The sequence below is a fragment of the Lepidothrix coronata genome, unplaced genomic scaffold (assembly GCF_001604755.1).
Source record: "Lepidothrix coronata isolate B3197 unplaced genomic scaffold, Lepidothrix_coronata-1.0 Scaffold9, whole genome shotgun sequence".
Taxonomy (NCBI): domain Eukaryota; kingdom Metazoa; phylum Chordata; class Aves; order Passeriformes; family Pipridae; genus Lepidothrix; species Lepidothrix coronata.
The window spans coordinates 9,984,064-10,008,477 of record NW_016690189.1 but is presented as its reverse complement, the minus strand read 5'-3'; the positions used below and the strand labels follow the sequence as shown (position 1 = coordinate 10,008,477).

At 34.1% G+C, this 24,414-nt stretch overlaps 1 protein-coding gene across 9 annotated transcripts in view; it reads left to right on the top strand.

The window, feature by feature from the left end:
• The window catches only part of ANKS1B (ankyrin repeat and sterile alpha motif domain containing 1B), a 417,695-nt gene that overhangs the window by 35,763 nt on the left and 357,518 nt on the right, over positions 1-24,414 (top strand). For 8 of the 9 annotated variants that reach the window (XR_001873050.1, XM_017804295.1, XM_017804297.1 and 5 more), the window contains exons 2-4: positions 6,081-6,161; positions 10,294-10,450; positions 19,196-19,492. Coding sequence is in view for 8 of the 9 variants with exons in the window: in XM_017804295.1 (XP_017659784.1) it covers positions 6,081-6,161; positions 10,294-10,450; positions 19,196-19,492 (535 nt within the window). In the remaining variant the exon portion in view is untranslated. Of the gene's footprint in view, positions 1-6,080; positions 6,162-10,273; positions 10,451-19,195; positions 19,493-24,414 lie in introns of those variants that run through there. The other variant, XM_017804299.1, reaches the window with a different exon arrangement.

Sequence of the window (24,414 nt, the reverse complement as noted above, 5' to 3'; positions counted from 1 at the left end):
TATCCTGAGCTTATTCAAAGGATAAGGCCACAATGACTCTTTGCAAGACTCATTGCATCTGAATATCTGGATATCCAGGACTTGGGTATCTCTGTGTCTGGCATTCTTCCTCTCCTCAACCACACGGTGAACTTCTCTAATTTATAATCAGCCTTTTCATAGTTCCTTCCACTGGATAAACTATGGATGACAGATTGGACTACTGACTGTACGAGTCTCATCCTTCTCCAACAAAAAATGCGGTTAGTAACAGTGAGAGTGGCAGTGGACAAGTATATTAGGCTATCTATTTGACATTAAGATTATTTGTGTAGTTCTAAATGGTTCCACCCTACTCCAAATTTTAGTCTGGGCGGGTGTAGTCTATTAAATCTATCAGTGCTCATTTAGCAGTGATATTTTACAAAAATTGAAAAATAATAATTACTGGTGAGATACTGGGTTTTGAGTCTTACATTGTTGGACATGATCCCTTTCTTCCACATGCTTTTTTAAATCACCCTTTCTTACTACTTAAGTTACCCTTTTTACTTATGCCTTCAAGTGCTGATCCTGCTGTTTGTATATTTGGAAAAAGATCTCTTTCTAACACACTGTTGTTGTAGCTTTTCATATAGGAAAGAAGAATGATACACAGAAGATAAAAATAATAGTAGCTAAATTCATAACGTGAGTTTATGAATTTTTTCCTTTTTTTACTGCTTGATATCTGTCTTTACGGATATTACTATTACTGCACACGTAATTCCTTAGGCAGGTTTTCAAAAGCAAAACGAAATTCTGAATTCGATCATAACAGGAATGTTCTGTTAAGGTGAAGATTATTAGGTAGCTATTGATCCTCATGACTTAGGTATACTAGATGGAAATGATTGACACTATCTAATTTCTCTTCACATTTCTGTTCCCAGTTAACATTCAAAAGGAACTATATGTATACTGGACGCTTCCACAACAGCGGAAGAAACCTTCTCTGCCTTTCAGAGATGCATAGAATTACAGATAGACACCTTAGAACCATCCCAGAAGTACTGTTTTGTGAATGTCTACTATATCTCCCTAATGAGGGATCAAATATACTCCTTGATACGAATCAAATATATATACTCCTTTGTTAACTTGTCCCAACTATTTCTTCAAGTTTCCAAGTTGAAGTCCATAATTCCTTGATGGTAAGGGAATTTAAATATCTGAGCAGAATCTTTGTATCTTACACATATGCTGCATGGGAGAATTTCCTTTAGCTCTGTAAGTCTTCATTGCAAAGAAGAGTGGAAGCTGCATTTACCTTTAATTACCTCCATTTACCTGTAATACCTTCATCCAACAGTAGTTTTATGTTCCCGTGATAAACTTACGGAACATAGGCCATACCTGTAGATCTTGTACCACATTTACTGAAATGATACTCTTCTATATTCGATAAGTAACAATACTAGTTTATATAGGTTAGAGCAAGATAGTTGTTAATTTGGTGTACTTGTGCATAAAATAGAGAATGGGAGCTATTTTTCTGATGTTCACAGTAAGTACCATTATTGTTGTGTGTCTGAATGATGATACATATTATTGTGTAAAAGTTTGCATTTTCAAAAATTCTCTGTAAAATTGTCCATGTGCTTTGTATGAGCTCACCTTACACAACTGACCATGTGTATGAATGTAGGCAGAGCACTAGTGAATATAGTAGCCTGGCTGTGTGCTCAAATAACTTTAGCCAATGTGTTTCTGTCCAGGTTAACAGTTAACATGGAAATTTTGGAAGATTTTGGCCCAACACAAGTTCCACAAGTTCTCCTGTAATATAAAGAACAACACAAGTTCCTGTAATATGTATTTATTCCATGGAACAGAGGAACAATAAGGAAACTAGATATATCTGGTTGGTGTTTGCCACCAACATCAATGGAAAGAGGGTGAAGCTTAGAATTTCCCGCTATTAAAACTGACCTGGCAAGATGAGATTCATTACTTCTGTTGAACTGAAGAGCCAGGGTGTCTCTAGGAAGAGCTTCCAGAAATGCTGAGGACCTAGGAGAGAAGGTGAGGAGAGGAGTGGGAAGGATGAGGACTAGGCTGTGTGAGCCTCTCAGCCCTCAACAGGGTTTAGATCCTAAAGTATGCAGGCTTGAACACCATACTTTATCTGTCTTCTCTGGAGGAACTGATTCCATCCAGTGTCATCCTCCTCCTTGCTGCTTCATTTCAGAGAATAAATAAATTCCAAAGAGTTACAAGTCAGTTATCAGAGAAGGTTTAGTGAAACCAATGGGCAGACAGACACTCATGTCATCAGGCACTCATGTCATCAGGCAGCCTTCTAAGGCTTTTAAAGACTGTTATCATCGTTTACCAGAAATATTTTCCTTTCACCTTAGCAAAACTACCATATAAAGACCAGAACTATTAGTTCATGGATAACTAAATAGTGATGATATACTACAATGATAATGAAATAATATGATGAAGATATATGAACAGAGAGGAAATGCGATGGAAAAATTATGCATCCCTTGCATGCATAGTTCTTACACTGTCGATGGGGAGTGTGCTTGTGTGATGATTAGCTGAATTAACTTTTGATTTCCTTGCTTTTGTGTCTGTATGTGCTTAACAACAGCCACTTCATAATTATTTCTTTCCATATGGCAAAAAGTGTAGCAAAATAAAAAATAAATCAACTGACCATCTTTTTCTTTAGTCTGTTATTTTCATGTTTCTTTTGAAATACTACTCTTTATATGTAATTATCTTCAGCTCATTAAAAAGAAAGAAAAAATACTAATTTTCTTACCAAGTAAAGAGTATTTTCAATTAATATTTGATGTCAGTTCAAAAGGTCAGTATTCTTTGTCCACAGTGAGAGCAGACTGTAATAAGGAGGTCTCTGCTTTTGGCAATAATGTAAATAACATAACAGACTTCAGTTTCTTTGTGCTTTACTTTGGCAAGATCAAATGGAAGAAACTAATTGATAATCATGTTTTAATTAATTGTTGAATAAAAATTGATTTTTTGCACAAAAAGTAGGTTCAATTACTTTAGTAAAATTCATGAAGTGATAGGAAGATTTTCCTAACTTACTGATGTACATAGGAAAACAAATTCCTAACTTACTAATGCATGCCAATTTAAGAAGTTTGATTATTGACCACATCAAAGAATTAGAAAAAACATGGTTTTGGGAACATTCAATATTAACAGTATTCTAAAGAGCTGCTAATCTTCTGTCAACAAATATCCTTTTCTGGTGGTTGAATGGTATTTGTTTTGTGCCAGGTTCTCCTTAGAGTTACTTTTGCAGGTGTTTTAATACACAGATAAATCAATATATTTGATAATTCTTCACGAATGGTATATGTTTATGATATCAATGAAGGGCTCTTTAGGATTTTTCTCAGTCTGCACTCTACTTTTCTTTGAAGTCAGGTGCTTTTTATAGAGCTAATATACGACTGGACATTTGCCCTGCTGTATTCTGATTGCAAGAGAAGAGCTTTAGATGAATCCGGAACTTTTAGAGTGTAAGAACTTCCGTGCACAGACTGTCCAATTTGAATTTGATTCTCAGTTATTAATGCATAAATAGGCCCTGTGTATACTGGACCTGCATCCCATTTGTAGAAAATAATGTTGCAATACTGTAGAATACGAGACCACCTAGGAGGGGATTTCTGCACCGGTCCAAGGGAAAAGAGGTGCTTGTAGCCAAGTCCTGCTCTCGTTTGCTGCGTTCTTTAGTTTGTTAACCAAGCTGTGATTTTGAGCATGTCTTTGTGTACCGCTTGGAAGCTGACAGTGATTAGTTTGTCCATCCTGTCTTGTGTCTCTGAGTCATCGGTGACACTGTCTTTTGTCCTTTGTCTCTCAACCTCCCAACCTGTGTGTCCTGAGGAGTTTCACATAGGTGCATTTATATACTCACTAATAAAGTTTCAGAGGACTTTTTTTTTTTAAATCAGTATACTTTCAGTTGAAAAATATTTCCTAAGACCAGACTCAGGAAGTATAATAATGTTTTAAATAATGCATGAATTAAAGTAGAAAAATAGGGGAGAAAGAATGCAGATTTTTGGGCAGTGTTTTGGTATGGTTTTTTTTTTAGTTTTTCTTTGAGTTTTTTTAATGTTTTTTAAAAATATTATTCGTGATGCCCAGTGCATCATGAATAATATATGAACTCATAGATCCCTTGCATTTTGAAAAAACAACCAACAGACAAGTCCTAACAACTGTAAGCCAAAGCAAGCAAGCTAGAAAAAACAAGTCAATTTTATTCTGGTTGTTTGTGGTTTTTTTTAATATTTAAAATGCTACTTTCTATACCACTTTTTTTTCTTCATTCTCCTATTACTTGGTATAAATAAAGTGATGAAAATATAATCCAATAGATCAGAAAATAATGAATAAAAATTATGCAAAAGTATGAAAGGTTATAGAGTATCAATAGATAAGGACTTCTTTCCTTCCAATAGATAAAGACAGTTTTTCTTTGCATATAAATCACATCTGTCTATTACAGAGAAGCTATCAGTTCGAGGACTCAGTTTTTACTATTTCATGAAGTTAAAATAATTTCCTTGAATTGAAAAGATTAGAGTGACTTTTCTTAGCTGGAAGTTGCCTTCTGTAGAAAAGAACATCTGTAAGTGTCTGAGCAGATTTTTTTAAAAAAGTTACCTATTTTTTTTCTTCTTTGCACCCAAGAAAATAATTCAGTTGTGTTCTTCCAAGAAATTAAATTGCAGGGAGAGGTGAGATACCTAGCATTATGTAGAATTACACTCACTGCAGAACACAGTGTATCACCCAAATAATTCTGTATGCACCCAGTATTACTTGCAGAAAAACAAGTGCTTAAGTTTATGAGCTAATGAATCATTCAAACACACACAATGAAAAAGAGACCAGTCTACATCAGTATTCCGTAGTGTGTGTGTGTATATGCATATATTCCATTTTCTAGGTAGTAAAATACAGATTCTGTAGTATATAATTCTTAAAAGACATATGTTAAGCATACCATGTCATTTTATTCATGTAGATAATGAAAAATGTCAATGTGAAGAATTCCTTTTCCCTATTAGCTTCAGCTTATTTTCTTTAAACTACAGCACTTGATTCTAAGGTACGAAGTGAAGCAAAAATGTGGCTTGCCAATGACTGTTTAACACTGTATTAGAAACTAAAGAAAACAAATTGTAATTCAGGGCTCATAATTTTGTGTCCTGGAAATTTTAATACTAATGATTGGAAACTGTGATGCAGAAGAATAAATTGCTTCTACAAAGGATACAGTTAGTTTCAAATGTAGTTGGTTAGAAAAACACCTGTGGGTATTCAATATGCCTCTGTTATTCAATTTCCACTATTTGGTTTTGTTGTTGGTTTTGGTAGATTAGCAGCCATGTTTTTCAACTTTGAAACAAAATATCTCCTTTAGTGGTTTTTGAAGAGCCCATAATAGGTGGTGAAAGTGTTTACACTGGACATATAATGAAGCTGACTGTAAAATACAGAAAGATAACAAAAGGGAAAAAAAAAGGAAGAAACATAATTTAATGAACTTATTTTAAAGGCATATTTAATTTATTAAAAAAATATAATCAGTTAAAGTGGGAGCTAAAATATCAAGTCAAGCAAAAAGAATAAATTTACTGCCCCTTTAAAAGGGTTCTCACTAATCTTATGTTTGTTTGATTCCAGACTAACTGACCTAAAGTCAATGAAAACTTGTGAAAAAGTAGTGCAAAATCAGATTATAAACTCAGTGTAATTACCAGAGTAATAGGGGGAGAACAGATCTAATTGAAATGACAGAAGAGTCATTAGTCTTTAAGACTGCCCTACATAAAGTTCATGACTACTTTAAAAATGAATGTGTAAAATTATTTTTATAAATAAATTATATTGATATCAAGATGACATTTGCTATTTTATATTCTTTTTAAGGTAATTAATCTCTTAAAGTTTAATCACACTTGTTGCAGAGGTCTTTTGAGTATTTGTACATCAGATTTCTGACACGTCTGTACTTGCCAAGCCAAAAAATTAACTTCACAATTTTGCTTTATTTGCAGCATCTGGCGAGGACCAAACATAAACTGCACAGACAGTTCAGGTTATACTGCTTTACATCATGCAGCTTTAAACGGACACAAGTAAGTGCCTCACATTTGTTTTTTATGTAGAATGGTATTTAGCTGTGTAACATAGAAATATATAACATCGCACTGAGGTTTTCACTGAAAGCTGACAAACTTTGACTTACTGAAATAATCATTTTTCCCATGGGATATATTAATATAGAATGCTTTGACACTGTCATCAATATCAGCACGTGGTAATGACAAATGGGAAATGCAGTTTATAAGCTGTTGATTATGTACTCTTTCTTCCAAATTCTTCCTCGATTTTGAGTACATTTATTATTGTTACTAGTTGTGGCTCTTGTGCTTTTTGGTTGCTGGGAAATTGCAGCAGAAAATTTTGTAGTATACTTTTGTGTGTATGTATACACGTATAGTGTGTTGAACGTTTAAAGAAGCAATTTTGTTAAACAAAACAGTAAAGATTAATCATCATCAAAGCAAATTAGCATGAAAAGAATATTTAGTAATTATACACTTGGAAGCAGAGAAAAAAAAGGCTATTACCTCATATGGGACCTTACAGCTTTTCTCGAGGTGCTGCTGTCCATCCAAGCTGCCACATGCATGTCTCAACAATTTTAGGGGAAGGCATGGAAAATCCCCACTGAAGGGCACTGCACAGGCCCACCAGTACAGGTGAACTACTTAAGGCATTGAAAAAAATCTGGAAACTTGCTAGGCATTTTGTTTTAGACCCTGTTATTTGTTCTATGTTATCTCTGCTGTTACATTTTCCCCCTGCTACATATTACCTCCATGGTATTTTTCTGCCAGCTGCATGTTGTTATTAAGGCAGAACAAGAAAGAAAGGTTTTAATGGAGTCTAGAAATTTTTAGTGGGGTGGACCCTGCTGTAACCAAGGGAAGAGCTGCCCCACTTAATGCAGTCCAACTATCCTGTTTGCAGAGTGATGGTATTAACACTGACTGGATTTTCACTAAAGAAAATTCTAACATAAAGCTTTGGTTAATTCCTCTGTGGGAGATAAGGAACTGCCCAAAAACCAACTGAAATTAAGAGTGATTTGAACTAACTTTAATGTGATTTTGGACTGTCCATAAGATATAAATAATAATTATGTGTTTAATTTACTCATTGCACCATTTTTGCATTCTTTCATGGAAAAATTGAGACATTAGGATGTGTCTTTAATTATATTCTAGAAACCTGCATATTTTCTTTAGGAAAGATTAATCTTTTGGTGAATATAGGATATTCTGCCTCTAAATAAATATGTGAAGTTAAAATACTGTTAAATTAGATACCATGCATTTTCCAAAGTTTGAGCTCTGTAGGAAGATCAGAATCATCCATTAATATATTTCTACTTCCATGGAATTAGGTCTAACTCCTTAATATGATCTGTTAAACTCAGCCTTTTTGTTCATAATTTATGGATTGTTTCTTGTGCTGTTGCTCATTTTTGGCTGACAAAAGCTGAAGTGCTAGCTCGCAAAGATTGCTGGTTTTAAATAGACAAAAACCGAGTTTAGTGTGTTTAATATTGGCAACAAACCAATAGCTCCGCAGCAAACTAAAAATACTACTTTATAAACACTGAAACTATCAGAGATTTCAAGTGAATTCTACCAATATAAACTATAAAATCTCAAACCATACAATATACAAAAAAACTATAAAATACCAAAACATTTCAGACACAGTGTGTGCCAAAATTCTCCTGAGGTTTGGGAGGACTTAAAAATATGGACATGTTTAGCTGCATATATAACTGCAGCTTTTGAAAAGTCCAGTGCTGGCTGCTATGACCCCTTACACTCACAGCAGGGTAAGTAGCAGTTACTGATATCCCATTTATACCTTGTTATATTAAAGTAGACTGAAATACGTCATGAGGTATTTCGTGATGAATCATGAAGTTTCAGGACCTGTTATCCAAGCCATCATACTGCTCCTGCTGCAAGAGAATTGGACAGACACCTGGTGGTTCTAATTTTGTTAGTCACTACAAATGACAAATAAATAACTTTACACTCTATTTCAGATTTCAGGCTTGATATTCAAAATCAAAACTATGTACAATCTTTTGATACAAGAATCTTCCCCCTTAGGGCATGTTCTTGTCCTTTTAAAATCTTTGGGGTTTTAATTTTTCCCACTTTACATTAGGTTGAACCTGAGATATTTCAGTTTTTTAGGAAAAGTGAGAACACGAGACCTAATGACCCAACCAATAATTTTTGGCTGGGATACTTATTGGACACCAGTATTCAAATCCCTGCTTGATCACTGTATGTGATGAATTCCCTCTTCCTTCATTATTCTGATGTAGTTCTCTTTCCTTCAGAAACTATTCTGCTTTATATAAGTAATTAAATCATATCTGGGGCAATCACTGGAATCTCAGTCTCCCTAAATAATTTTACTTAGCCCAATAACGTTACTGGGCTAAGGACTCTCAGTCTTTGCTCTGAAATTTATTTCTGCAAAATGAAAAAGTTCTGACAAAGTGCTAAAAAAGAACCACCCTAGATAAGTGTGGTGGGTCAGGGCATTCTTGAAGGATGAAGGAGATGTATGTTCTATTTTGTAGCTTGAATCTTGCAATAGACTCATCCCAATAGTTCCTGTGTATTGTTATCTATAGATTTCAGCTGTGGAGGGTTTTTTGCTAATTTTCCTCCACTTAGTTCAATTTATGCTTCTTTTGGTTTGTGTCCCTTTCAAACAACTGTGTATCTAGCTTTCATTAGACCATCTATTACATCATCAACTATTATGATATGAGAAGTCTCTCAAACCTTATGTGTGCTAAAATGTTTCCCTCAGGATTCACTTTCCTGGAAGTTTCTGTGTAGCAAAAGTCCTTCTATAGTGGAGCTGCTCTTTCTTGGTTGTTTTCATGTTATTTGATCTTGTCAGGAATAACCAAAATCCAGCTTAAATTCTCCTCAAAGCTTAGATATGATGACTCCATATCTTTTGAAGTTAATTGAGAGTTTCTTTTGACCTGGTTATAGCCCCTCATAACTCACCATGTTTTTTTCTCAATAGGAAATTAAATAAGGTTCCATCAAGGTTGAGGGGCTAATGCCTCAGATATGTCTTCTGTCCTAATTTGTAGTCACAGGTTTAATTTTTAGACATAACATAGGCTACACCGAGCTTCCTCCCCCCACTGATTTTTTGAGCCAAATCAGTAAGTCAGTGTTTCCATATTCAGTAAAAAAATGTGTGTAGAACTGCCCACACTGGATCATAGATTCTGTTAGCTTAAGAACTAATGAGGCCTGACTATATCAAACTCTGAGACGTCAAGTGCAGCAATAAGACAGAATTCATTTACTTTCTGAAATACTCGATAACATTATCATACCACACAGTTAATTTTTATGTTTAGCTTGTGAACTTACGTACAGGAGACTGCTTAAAAATCAGGGATGGAACATACCAACTTATACCAGTCTTTCATTTAATGTATGATAAGTCACACCAAAAATAATATAAAAAGAATTAAAATGATAATAAGTCACTTCTTCCCTCACTATTATAAGGAAGCTGCATGTGGGAAATGAAAATAGAAGCAGTTATTTCATAGAAGATAGTATATATCTAGCTAGATCATCATTACATTGTTTTTTAACTATCTTTTGAGATAATGTTTTAAAGAAGAGGAAAAATTGTTACTTAAGCCTTACTGTGAGAATCATGTCCATAAAACTACCCTCTTGTCTTCCTGCCTCCAGAACTCAGCAATGCTGGGGACAAGAGTACTTCTCTGCCTTTAATGTCTGAGGGACATGCACATTGCCTGGACTGGCAAATTCTAAAAGTGATTCTTTGGCCAGGTGATCCTACTGAAAGAAACAGATTCAGAGAACTGGTGATAATATTGGTGGCATTCATAAGAAGTAAGAATCACTAAAATTAATAACATTTTGGCTGTTTTACTGTCTATTTAATTTTTAGAAATTATTGGTCTTCACTTATTCTGGATAAAAATTTTGGTAATATGTATGTTCATGTAAAAACTTAATAAAATAAGCTTTCTGTCAATTTTTAGATTTACCTNTTTTTTTCTATTATCCAGGATAAAAATTTTGGTAATATGTATGTTCATGTAAAAACTTAATAAAATAAGCTTTCTGTCAATTTTTAGATTTACCTCCTGTTTTCCAGGGATATAGTTCTCAAATTACTTCAGTATGAAGCATCAACTAATGTGGCAGATAATAAGGGTTATTTTCCTATTCACTTGGCTGCTTGGAGAGGAGATGTAGATATTGTGAAGATTCTCATCCATCACGGACCATCACACTCCCGAGTGAATGAACAGGTGAAGTGTGATAAAAAATATTTGCGTACATCAACGGAAAAGAGCAGCAAATATTCTTTAGGTCTGACAAATTTATAGCCAAGTTAAAAAAAAGTCTATTTTCCATTGTTTGAGTAATTTCTTCTCCAAGACTGATAAAATCTTCCATTATAAGCATATCAAATACCTTTATTATGGATAGGCACTGACCTAAAGAATATTAGATTTAAAAAGTAAGGAAAAACCTTTTGCTTGTTTTTGAAAAACTGTGTGAAGACATACTCTATGCATCTTTTAATTATGGATGTAAATTTGCATAAACTCTGCATCTTTTTTACTGTATTAAATATTAAAGTCCTGAAAACCTTTGAGATAAAATTAGCATCCTTGGTATATTTTAAGTGTACTGTAAATTAGCAGATATGAAGAGATAAATGACAAACCAGATGGACTGCATCTATGCATGTGCAACAGAAAGGACACATATATACCAAGAAAAAATAATGAGAGTATTACAGTGAGTAAGGGCAGTATAAGTATGTTGCATTCTGTTGTCAGACATATGGCACACCTTCTCTTTTTATTCTGTATATTTTTATCTGGTCCATTCAAAGGGCCAGCATTTAAAAAGAGAAAGAAAGTGATTAAAATTTGACACCATCTATAGTAGGCTGAACTGCTTAAGGACTGGAAGTAGGCTGTGAAGTACAAGTAGTAACTATTAAGCTACTGAATTTGCCAGGGTAATCAGGGAGTTATTGGAATGTAAAGGTGGGAGTCAGCTCTAGATTCAGATCTAAACTGTAGTTGCCTACATTGCACCATTTGGTTCCACAGAGGTCTGGTCAGTAATCACAGGAGCCAACAGGGTTATTCAGGTGACCAAAAGTAAGGCAGGATTCAATTGCCCAAACACAGGTCCTGGTGGAGTGGGTGCTGAACTCCAGGTGGGGTAACACCTGGTAACCTACAGCACCTCAAATGGTAAAGTGCAATCTGAGAAATGAGTTGTACTCTCAGTGCCTATATTAGTGTGGCCAGAAGGCAAATGGTTAGAAAATAAGAAATGTGAGACTTACATTGCAAACACTTAACTAGTGTGAGATGCCATACCTTGAATAATCTATTTGATATCTGAGGTTATACAGTTAGCCATTTGAATACATACAATAACTATGATATGAATATCAAGTATTAGTGCAGGAAATATAGGAAAATAATGTAATAGAATATGCCCATGTGACAGTCTTCTGGGAAATCCTATAATACTCTGACTTATCCAAGAAAAAACATAAACCCCAAAATTTGTCATTCTGTGCTTTGAGTTGCAGATTAGGAGTTTCTTCAACTTTCTTATTCTCATTAGCTATTTTATGTAGGATGAAACTAGCTGAATTGTAGGATTACTTTTTGTCAAGGAGAGAATTTTTTTCAGTTTTATTTATGCAACAAAACAAAAAGCAACTTTCTGATTTCATGTTACCCATTTCTTGAAGAGATTGTATACTGACAGAAAACTGGAAGCTATGTAGGAACTTCAGAGAGGGGGATAGTGAAAAAGATATTTTAGTAAGATCAGAAAGAGAAATGTAAATTCAAACCTACTTCTCCCCAGTCTCACATATACATCCAGACTTCTAGAATATTCTTGAACTTCATTAGATGTGCTGTCTCTGGTTTGATCACTGGAGCAAATAAGCAGGGATATATCTGATTATGTACCCCACTGACTCAAACAGGTCATCCTGCCATCTATTAATTTTACCCAAAAACTTTATGATCGAAAATGCATGAGTGATCCTCATAAGAAATGTTACACCTTAAGTCTTTTAAGGGAATCTCGATCATAATAAACTTTGAAGTTAAGCATACAGAGTTTTTCTGACCTTGTAAATTCCTTGGTATTCCACTCTGGACAATGGCCAGCTTTCGTATGTGGACTACTTTGCTGGCACCTACTTTCCCCTGCTAATTAGCGCTCTGCGCAGGAGAATACTATCTGTAGCAAGAAAAGAGGGAAGTGCCATCTTGATATAGAGCCACCTCCACCCACATGTCCTCAAATAACACCTAAGTGGCATCCTCACTCTAATACCTGTTGTACATTCTTATGAGCCTGTAGGCTTCTGAGGCTTTTGCTTGTTTACAGATAGGCTTTATAAGGCAGGTGACTCTCATAGCTCTCATAACTTCTCTCACATCTGTGGAACTGAAGCTACAGCTTATAAGAAATCCTGGCCTATTTTTCTTCCTTCCTTTTTCTTCTGAAAGTTGGAGAGAAGGATAGCCATTTTTCATGACACTTTCTCACCACAGCAAATACTGTACCCAAGTCAGTCTTTTTTTCTCCTGGTTGGTTGTTTTGTTTGTTTTAAGGATCACATTAAAAGCGTAATTGTTTTCAGTTTGAGAAAATAATTTTTTTTCATGATTTAAAAATAATTGCAACCAATTTGTAATAAATGTTTGCTTTTCATCTACCTTACTAAAATTCTGTGTAAATGAAATCCTTCTAGAAACTTAAGTGAAAGTAATGAACAGCAAATGAAGTAAATGACAAGCTCATGATGGTTAAATGTATATTACATGAAATAATGAATTTAATATGGTATACTGTAAATTGATTGAACTGCATTCTACACTTCTAAAATGCAGTTAAGTAGCATCATAGGATCATATCGAGCCATATCCAGCATCTAAAGCTCTGAATGCCCCCTACTGTTTCTATTACATAAAATTGGAAAAAACCAGTAAAGAGTCAAACAGTTAAAGGACAATTATTTTGTGGGGGTTGTGGAATATAGACTGGCAACTACACAAAGAACATGGTTACAGCATAACAATTATGTAAGAAGAATTCTGTCACTGTTTAATACAGGATTCTTAGTTGACAGGTATGTTGTATGTTTTAAATTACAAAATATGGTGAAATTACAAAAATATAAGTGTTAACTTCATTGATGAAGACTTAAAATTATGTAAACTATCAATTGAATTAATTTCAAGTATGTAGTATGAGATCAAGACTTGTTATTAAATAATACCAAATAAAACACAGTCAAACTACTTACATGTTTATTTATATAAGGACATCTGGATAGCACAAAGATTTATTATGGCAATTCTCATCATAAATTAACATAACTGATAACAAATCCTAATCTATGAAAAATGGTTAATAAATAACAGCCACATACAGGTCAATAGGTAGTGGTTTTTTGCAGGAAAAAAAAAAAAGATGAGTGACATCAGGAATAAACATAAAGCTCAAAGTATGATTTTAGTATATATATATGTACGGAAAATGAATAGTGAAAAATTTACCAGAAAAAATGTGAATGGTTCTGAAATTTCTTGGTGATGTTCTCTCTTTTTCTTTATGCACATAGCATGTCTTTTATCTTAAATTGATGTATTCAGTGTACTGTAGAATTTACTGGTGCATCAAATCATAATGGTCACAGAAACCACTCCCATTTCTTTAATATTGTTTGACACTTCTGAAATATGATGGAGAAAAGTTCAAGATGCATTCATAATATGTAAATACCTAACATCTAACTTATTTACTGACTTCTTCAAAACATCAAAATGAAGCACAGACATTATGTGCTTCTCCCAGTGACACCTCAAGGACTTCCAGGAGTACAATTAATTTCCAAAATAGCCTGCAAAACCAATATTTTTCAAGTTCTGCATTTGATTTTACCCCCTCCCCTAAAATTAGAGACTATGTGGATGAATTTCGATTTCCCTTGCAACTCTTACTCTACTTTATTCAGAAGACAAAATATGCAGGAGCCATCTTTTTGATTTGAGCCAATTGCAGAAATAAATTGGAAGAAAAATTTTTTCGTCGTAGTCAACTAGATTACTGTTTTATACAATCTTTACATAAGTAAAGGTGAATTTCAATTGAAAGTCAGTAGATTTGATTTTGATTCGCCCTGAGTACTTTGCAGGCAAACTTCCTTTATTTTTTCAGAATGATTAACTTATTGGTGGAACTTCTCAGGAAACTGTCTTCCTGATTTAATACATATGGTAAGACCATCCTGACATCATTCCTCTCTCTGTCTTGGATATATTGTTTCTTTTTTTTTTCTCCTCTGTTTAATTATTTAGTCATTAAAGCCTTATTTTTGTATTTTTTCCCTCTCTAGTTGACTATTCTTGAGTATACTGAGTATACGGTTAGATGTTTTCAAAGTCTCCCATTGTTCCATCCTTCTTTAATTTTAACTGAAGTGCTTGTTTTGTAACTGAGAAAACAGCAAAAAGCTTTTCATAACAAATGTCTCATTTAGTTACTTGACATTGGGCTTATGTGACAAAGAAATGGCTCCATGATTTAGGAAGTCTTCCTTTTCAAGTTCATCATCAAAATGCATTGATAATAAAGAAGTTGAACATTCTTTGAGAAGGTCTGTTAAATCACTGCTTGAGTCATTATTGGTTGTACAGTACTTGTATGGACTTCAGGAGCTTTAAAACTTGCTTGACAAAAATATCATACTACACAGCTATGCAACAGAAGTCCTAAATTTACCCACAGTTTAATAGAGGCTTCACAAGGGCCTATATAATATTCATGATAGCCATTCATTCTCTTGATATGTCCTGTACTACTTCACTATCAGACTGCCAAGCTACAATAACTGTCTCTATAATGTATTTGCTAATCTGTCCTCTAATGAATAGACCTCAAGACATGTTCTACATTTGGCAGTGGCATGCATTCTTAGTAGCTAAGTTTGTAGTACAGCCTGCAATACTGATGAGATGCAGTGCTGTGAAGGCACAATTCAGCCACACAAGCATGAGTTCTGGCTGCATGTGGAAGAGAATGGATTTAGAGAAGGACTACAAAATGTCAGGATCATGCTCACAAAGAGACCCATGTAACAAGTAATGAAGAAGAAAATTAAAAAAAATATTAAAAGCTGAATCATAGAATGGTTTCCTTATTTCTGAAAGAGGTCCACTGGGCCATAAGAGTAGCTGCTTGGTTAAAATATTATTAATTGTGAATATTAGAGACTTCTGTTTTACACTGTGTTTGCATAATGTTGGTCTAGTCTTTTTATCTTACATTTTGTATGTCTTCACTTGGTTTTGATTTCTTAATTTTTTTGTTCTTAGAATCACTCATTCGTAGGGTCTATCTTGTAGTTTCTAACATGAAATGAAGCATCTGAAATTCCTACAAGAATTCTAATCTTTTTCTTCAGCACTATGTATTATTTAGCACTTGGATATCAGATTTGAAGCTCTAATTACAGAATGGTAACTTGCATTTAGACATTTTATAGCAGATTAAATGCTCACTGCCGTGGCTGTTAACACATAAACTTTCTGTACTCCAGGAACAGTTGTTTACACTTGGGACTGAAAATATAGGCAGTAGTACTAAATTATCAGTAATTTCTTCAAGAATATTTTTTCACATCTTTCATATATTGCTTCAAAATAGTGTGTTACTTTAGAGATATGAAGACAAACTACCTACCTACTACTACTACAGATCAATAGATTTACACCTGAGTTAGCTTTGACCGTACAAAAGACCTATCAGAACTAATAGCATTTGTGGGAGCAGGGAAATCACATCATTTAAATTGTTAAAATAAATATCTTCATATGTTGGAGGTTTTTTTCAATTATTATTCTTACGGTATGTCTTTTTTAAACAAATTTCCTAAGGAGGAAACTCATAAGGCTGACAGACATTCATGGCCATCTTTCCTTGAGGGGTGAGAAGAGGAAGATAGTTTCTTCCAGTCCAGGAAATACACATTAGAGCCTCCATTATGTTAGGGGTCTCTCTGGGAATGCTGAACCAACTGTGTCTCTCTAGTCTTTCCTAAATTCGAAGATGGCAGACTCTGTCAAAACCTACATAAAACCTCTCTCCTCCCTCCTCAGAAAAACCTCATGATTCCAAGGTGATTTATATAAGTAGTACTAAATTGTCAAAGCAGATAAATTTAGAGGGCAGTTAAACAAGTTTTAATTTACTCTTTGAAAGTTAAAAATCATTCTGTCTTTGATTAATTTACATTTTGAAGAGGGAAGGATGTTTTATTAGAGTTCTAATTAGGTAACACCTCTCAGCTCTGATGACACAATATTTACAATGCCTGTTCTGACAGCATATATGTAGGTAATTTAATTATCATGTTTGCCCAGGTTGAATTCTTCTGCTTTATTTCTCTGATACCTAGTTCTTTATAATTTTGTATCATTAAGTGAAATATAGGTTTAATTTGGTAAATACAAACCATAGAAAAATGTTCAACAATGTATATTTGAAAATAGTAACATTTTGTTACCTCTGTGCACCATGCTGTTTTAAAATATACTTTTCTGTAAATATGCCCTTGCATGAAAATTCGGCTGGATATTCTTTATCTAGAGGGAGCAAATTTCGGTTGGCTACTCAGCAACAGTGATTTGGACTGTTTGGTCTCTATGTGTCTATATCTGTCACCACATTTTGAGAAAAAGACCATAGCAAATTTAATTTTTATGTCTCTTTAAACATTTAATCAGAACACTTTTAAGCTACAATATTGGATCGTTGGCATTAGATTCCAAATACTTTAAGTAATATCCATAAATTCTTGAAAAAAATTCAAACATGAGCAGATATTGGACAGATAGTTACAGTTGTAAGCATGTATTTTGCTATTCACCTCACAGAATATGAATATACTTATACATCTAATTTCTTTGTGTAACTATTTCCATTGGATATATAGAGTAACTGTAGGCAAAAATTACCATAATTGGCTATTTTATGTGCAGTTATCTGATTTTCATACTTAATTGTACACAAAATTAGGCTGCGATTGCCTGTTCCTCTATCTGTCCATGAAGTGTTGAAAACCTAAAAATAGATTTTAATAAACTGTACTTGTGATTTGTGGGTATACCACTGTACATAAGAAAATTGCTTTGCCTAGTCCTGTGTAAAAGATACATTAGAAGTCATTAGAGCACAAAAAGCTTATCACAGGTGGTTGATAGATCATTGCAGCCATGTGGTATTGTGATGTCTTTTAATCTGAATTTATGGTCTTTGTAATAAAGAAAGAGCACATGGTGGTCTGAATAATGCACAATGATTCAAATACTTACTATTCGTCAAGCTATGTCTGCCAATGGAAGCTTCTCACTTTCTACCTGGCTTTTCCCCAGCCTGTGTCTTGCAGTTTAGAAGGAAACACATTCCGGTCTCTCGGATTTTGTGTGGTGGTGCAGACACCAGAAAAGTTTAACTGCAACATTGTTTTACCTAAATGTATTTATCTGTCTCTTCCCTTTCCCAAGTTCATCTGAGTCACTTTAAATTACAAGAAGAGATGAAAATGACAGCAATGAAGTTAAAACCCCAAACCCAAGCATTAAGTTCTTGGTTATAGAGTTAGAAACACCATAACCAAGAAGTTTTTCCCCTTTCCATCTTTCTAGTTTGTACTGCGCAGGATGGATATTCTTTTGCTCGCTGGCTTATGAGTAATAGTCCAAAGCCTCATTTCTCTAAATCTCTCACTGTTTCTGTCTTTCAAAAAGACAATTTTTTTTTTCTATTTTCAGTTCTCTGTCCTCTGAAGTTTCTTCAGTTGTTTCCTTGAGAGATAGAACTATGGATTCAGATTTATCACTTCTCCTTTCTTTAGAATTACATTTCTATCTTTCTTTAGTATCTTTTCTGAATTTAGATTAATTTTTTATTTCTTTATATGACACGTTAGCTTATTGGCTTTCTACTTTTACAACATCTCATAAACTGTCATAACATTTTATAAATCATGTATCAGAAGAGGCATTTGGTGTACATACTTTTAAAATTTATAGAGTCTAACCTATTTTAAGGCTATATAGAGATTATATATAATATATTAGTAATATAGATGGCATATAGAATCCAGAGAGCTGTATAAATTATTTCCTTCCTCTTTGCCTGAAGTTATTTGTCTCTTTGGAATTGCAAGTATACAGACAGAACTGGAAGAAAACAATTAAAGAAGGTACTGCTTAGCCTCAATATTTATAATTAAATTTATTGAATAGTGTTTTGGGAAAGACTTGGGGGGCATTGCTTTATAAAGGAAAAACCTATTCAGTCCACAGGATACACATACTCACGTGCCCTAAAAAACACACACATATATCTGTCCCTGGAGCCCTGAGAAGACTTAACTGCTTAAGTGATTTGTTAAGTCTTTCTACAGTTGCTGTTTTGCCTTCTTCCAAACTTTAATTGTTGTCTTGATAGCAGCTTTTTATAGTGATACATGAAACTAACCTTGTGCCTGATATATTTTCATTGCACGGTTTTTCTCCATAATCTCACTTCTCTAGTAACAAACTGCTAGGGTACAAAACCAGCAAAAATGAGAAGAGAGACTTCAGTGTAGAGCGTTTCTAAGAGAAGGACTCACCCATGATTTCAAGAACAGTTGAATCAAGGAGAGTTACAGATTTTGGTGTATCATGAGCCTACAAGGTTTTTGGGAGCACATTGTTAAAAATGGATTGGGAGCAATGTGGACACATAGGGACCTGATCTGCTTGAGAGCCACAAAGCTGAAGTAATAATGTATTATTAGTAAAATTTTAGTGGAGTAATTTTGAAGCATTTAACATACATTACCATACATTATATTAGAAACCCTGCTTCTGTAGTGATCTCCTGGAAGCTGAACAGTTCTATTGTATGATTAAACATGAATTTCTGAAGCTTTTATTTTGCTTTAACAGAACAATGAAAATGAAACAGCACTGCATTGTGCAGCTCAGTATGGTCATTCAGAAGTTGTTGCTGTTCTGTTGGAAGAGCTGACAGACCCTACAATAAGGAACAACAAACTGGAAACACCTCTGGATCTGGCAGCACTTTATGGACGTCTACGTGTTGTAAAAATGATCATTAAAGCATATCCAAACCTGATGAACTGTAATACAAGAAAACACACTCCTTTGCATCTTGCTGCACGTAATGGCCACAAAGCTGTCGTACAGGTGCTTCTGGAGGCTGGAATGGATGTCAGCTGCCAAGTTAGTGTGTAATTTCTTTCTTCTTCCTTTCATACTTTCTTCCTTTCCTTCCTTTCCTTTATCATTAGAATATGATTCAAATGAAATAACTTCTTACTTTTTTCTTTAAAATACACTTGCATTTACTTTGTTAGAAATGCTGCAAGGTGAAATATAATACAGATTTATTTTTTACATTGCAAATGATGTGTTCACAGGGGTAACTCAAGAAAGATGCATGTCTTCAAAGCTGAGTGCATATATTTATATTGTCTTGAGACATGTAAATACACAAATCATATCAACTGGTCATGTCGTTGTATGTAACTATATTTTCTACAACAGTGGCTGTAATGACACCAAACTGATTTGCTAAAGCTATGACCTTTCATGTTCATAGCAATCTGAAAGAGTGCTTGACTGAGAATTCCTTTTCCTAAGGTTATTAGATTCCATGCTAAACCCAAAGTTACTAGGTAATAACCATTTTGATTTTCTGCATTTCTAACTTGTCTAAAACTGAAAGAAAATTCTATATGTATTTCTTGGTATATATATATATATTTCTTGGTCCCAAATCTTCGCTCGCGAAGACTGGCCATACTGTATATATATATATGTATATATACATATATATATGTATATATAAAAATATACTTTGAATTAAGGTTGTTTCAGGTTTATATCTATTTTCAGATAAACAAACAAACCAAACATAATTACATCTAGTTTAGAGTCACATACAGGCATTCTCTACCAATTAATAAATATTGGGAACTTTGCCTAAACTTTGACTAAATTTTCTATCCACTGTAGGCTTTATGTGCATTTAATCAAACACCTTTGTACATAAAATTCCCTTTTATACAGAAAGATTGCGCCTGGATTCCATGTATTTTCATTTCTGAATTCTTCTATCAAGGTGCTGTTTTTCAACTTTTGAGAAAAAGAATGTGAAGTGGGGAAGAAAAAATAGACTAAAAAAAGAAAAAACAAAGAACAAAGCAAACCATAAAATATTAGCATATTTTAAGATTAAAAATGGATATTCTTAAGTGCCTTGCAGATGAGATGTGGTAAAATTGTTTTATGACTTTTATTATCTCTAGTATGTTTTGAGTTGGCATTGTTACTTGCTTCAAACTATTTTAAACTGAAACACTTTCCTGTGGTTTGCCTGCTTGTGTATTTGCCTACCATTATACTTACAATTTAATTTGATTTTGATTTTCTTTACTAGAAAGAGATACATTTGCAAAGGTTAACACAAGCAGCTTTTTTTTTTATCTGACTTTTACTACATCTTCAGTAATTTAGAAAAGGTTAATGCTACAGAACTCTCAAATGCATGTTTCTGAATGTATAATTTCTATCTCTAGCAAATGAGGAAAAATTCAGAAAGTGATGCCTGAATTGATATTTAAGACAGAATAATTGAAGAAAAATAATCTCTGTCATGGCAACTTACAGACTGATGGTTGCATGAGGGCAAAATATTACGCAATGCTTTTATGAAATGTGTTCTTTCTCTTATGTAATCTAGATAATTTTAGCACTACTGTGAATTCTCCTAAGCCATTTTTATCTATAGTTATATCAAAAGTTTTTCACTGGCCTTTAAAAAATACAGTGGCTGCAATTTTTTTTTACAATCTTCTTTTAAGAAATAAGAGATTCTTTTAGTAATGGTGATATGTTTGGCATCTACACTAAAATTACAGGGCTTACTTGGTTTATTTATTTATTTTTATTCTAATTGCTTTTAAGGAATTTATGTTCTTGGGTTTTTTCGTAGTTATTTAGAGGCAGGGCAGTTATTTTATTTTATTTTGTTTTATTTTTTGCACTCAGTTGTCTTGTTTCTTGTATGTTTGTCCTCCTTGCCGTAAGGAAATATCACTTATTTATTTTCTCACTGATATACATATTCTCTATCAATATGTTCCTTTTCATTCAGCATCTTAGCATATTGACAATTTGGCTCTGTACATATTGTTGACTTATTACTTCTATAGCCTCTGAAAAATTCTGTTGATGATTACTGGCAGCTAATTAAACTGAGCAGAACATGCAATGAACCTGTTATTTAAAACTGAACTCGACTTTTGTTATTAATTAAATTGATCTGCATCACTTATTGGGAAAAAATAATATACAAAGTAACATCTTATGTGGTAAATAAAATTGTACACAGTTCATACATGTTAAATAAATTCAGTTTATCACCAGTAGAGAGCTCTCAGAATGTTGAGAGATGATTATAGAAGTAGTATAGAGTGTCTCCTATCACTCTGTAATTGTAAAGATATATTTATTTAAATGGGAAGTTTACTTTAGCCACGTTATCTTTCTCTTCTGTACTCCCCGAGCACTTTTAATGTTAAAAAATACTTGGGCTAATAAAAGACAGCATTTAATTTTTGAATAAATTAATCACACGTTTTATTTACTTCCCAGGTCTATCCAATATCCTGCAATCTGAAATTATTTAGAATTGGGCAAATCTGCTTCATCTCTTTATGTTTTGAAGTTTTCATTTAAATTGAAACACTTGAAAAATACAGAGGTTTTGGGTGAGTGATAGATTTTGGGCCCTTAGTAAAATAAGGTACTGCACAGTTTCAGTCTGTTTCATGCAATAGTAGTTTAATAATTGTAAATACCTTAAAAACTAGTCCCCTTCTGCTTATCCAACTTTCATCTATCCCTATTTGCCTTCCCTGTCTGTTACAGTAAGGATGGCAATTTCCATTGTTTATCACTGTAGTTCTCTTACAAAAAGCTGTGCCCCTTCTTCCTTTTTGACGTCACTATGTATGGAGGATATTCTGTGAATCAGTTTGCAAAGCCACCATTCTGTCTTTCAGGTTCTGTCTGAAATCAGTATCAAAACTATAGCAAACTGCCCATAAATAAGGACTAAACAAGTGGCCTAATTAAAAGCTTTTGCATATTTGCATGATTAAAAAAAATTAATTTGTCATTACTAAAACCCTTAATGCTTCTATATGAGCAAATTATATGCAAAGTTGATTTATGTATCCTAGTGTTCCTGCTGACAATGTCCTTCTGTACTTGCTTGCTTTGTGTGTCCAGCTGCGACACTGTACCTGTATTTGGCTGTAAGCTACTTGGGGCAGGTACTGTTTTGTTATATGCTTAGCACAGTTTGTGCTCCAGTTCTCTGTATTTCATATACAGAAAACTTATGGCAGGTAATCAATATATAAGCCATTGATGCAAATTCAAGCAGACTTTAGCTCAGTGTATTCATGGAAAAATGCCAGCATTTTTTGTATTAAGTATCAATGGGAAAGAATTTCCAAATATAATGGTAGTGTTCACTTTGCCAGAAACATAAGATCCAAGCCAGTGAAAGCTTCAGGAAGTAAAGCAGTGAGTATTGTCCATAAATCTTAAGCTCGCTTGCTGTAGTATAGAAGAGTATATTAGTGCACAAGTATGTCATTGTAAGTGAAAAAGACCTACCTAAAAGTTCTATCACATTTGAAATAATATATAGAAATTATTTGCAACTATATTTTTAATCCTCATGATTTGTGTAACATGCTCTGCTGCACAAGAAGAGAACATTCCAAACTACTTCTACCTTCAAGTAGTAAGCCACATGTACATTTACAAAGAGAGATATATCTACTCAGCCGGTCCTTAGAATTTCTCATGGCCCTGTTCATCCTGAGGCTCAGCATTTTCTCTATGTTAAAATGGAGTTTGGTAACTGAACTCTCTCTGGTAACAAGGACATTTCTGCCTTCTGGATAGTTTTTGGGTCGAGGGATCTGATTCAGTTGTTAGTTATTAACTATTACTGTGAAATCCTGCCTAGGGCTTTTAAGATTTATGTCAGCATTCATCTTTGTGACATCTTATGCAGGATTACGCATCTACATCTTAAAAGTATGCTTTCAATCTCCATATTCTCAGACTGATTTTAGTTCAATTTCATGGTAATATTTTCCCTCTTGTTCAGAGAATCACCTTTAGAGCATACAGATCATTGCACTGCTTATATGGTGTGCCTTTTGAATTCCTCTTTTGAGTAGACTGTTTGTAGTATGTATCTCATTTCTGTGATATGACATTCATTAGCATTGTCTGAAAGCTCAGTTGTAAGGCATAGGCTGCCCCAGAATGCGAGGCAGTGCAGAATGCCTGTAAAGCATTTGAGGATTGTGTTCAGATATGACAGGAAATATCACGGTAGAATAGACCAAGAAGCAAGAAAGTATATAAGGGAAAAACCTGGCAGTTGGCTTTGGATTCCTCTCCCAACACTATGAATTACGTATGTTGAGGTGGCTTAAGGTTTTATACTCCTTTATGCATAGCAGAGCTTTTAGTTCATTGTTACAGAGCTGTCTTCTGGCTTTCAAGTTAGATTTGTTTGCCTTAGACATCTACAGGAAATTTCCTCTTCTCATGTTCGTTTTCATTCCATTTCTTTTGAGATATGTGCTTTCATCAAGGAAAATACTGCTTACCTTTCCTCCAGTGGGGAATTTTGATTTAGAAAGGACTGCTGCCAGTGACAATTATCATATCAGGATCTTTTCCACCCTTTAACTGAGTAGCCTAAGCATAGATCCTCTTCCTGATCCTCAAAGCTGTTGATTTAGTATTCCAGAACATTGATCTTTCTCAGTCTCAGATCATGCTACAGCAATGGATTCTAGATAGCTGTTTTCATTAAAGTATGTCCACTTCTTCCATTAAAGAAAGTTCCTTATTAGTACAGAATGACCTCTGCAATTTTAGTCAAGGTGCAGCTGGTTTCCATCTCTGCAGTTCATCCTCACAGAACTAAAATTTAGTGCTAAGGCCTTCTGTAACAACCTCTGTGAACTTCATTGTTGGTGTATACATCGCTAATTATTATCCCTGGCAGAATCACAGAATGGTTGAGGTTGATAGGGAACTCTGGA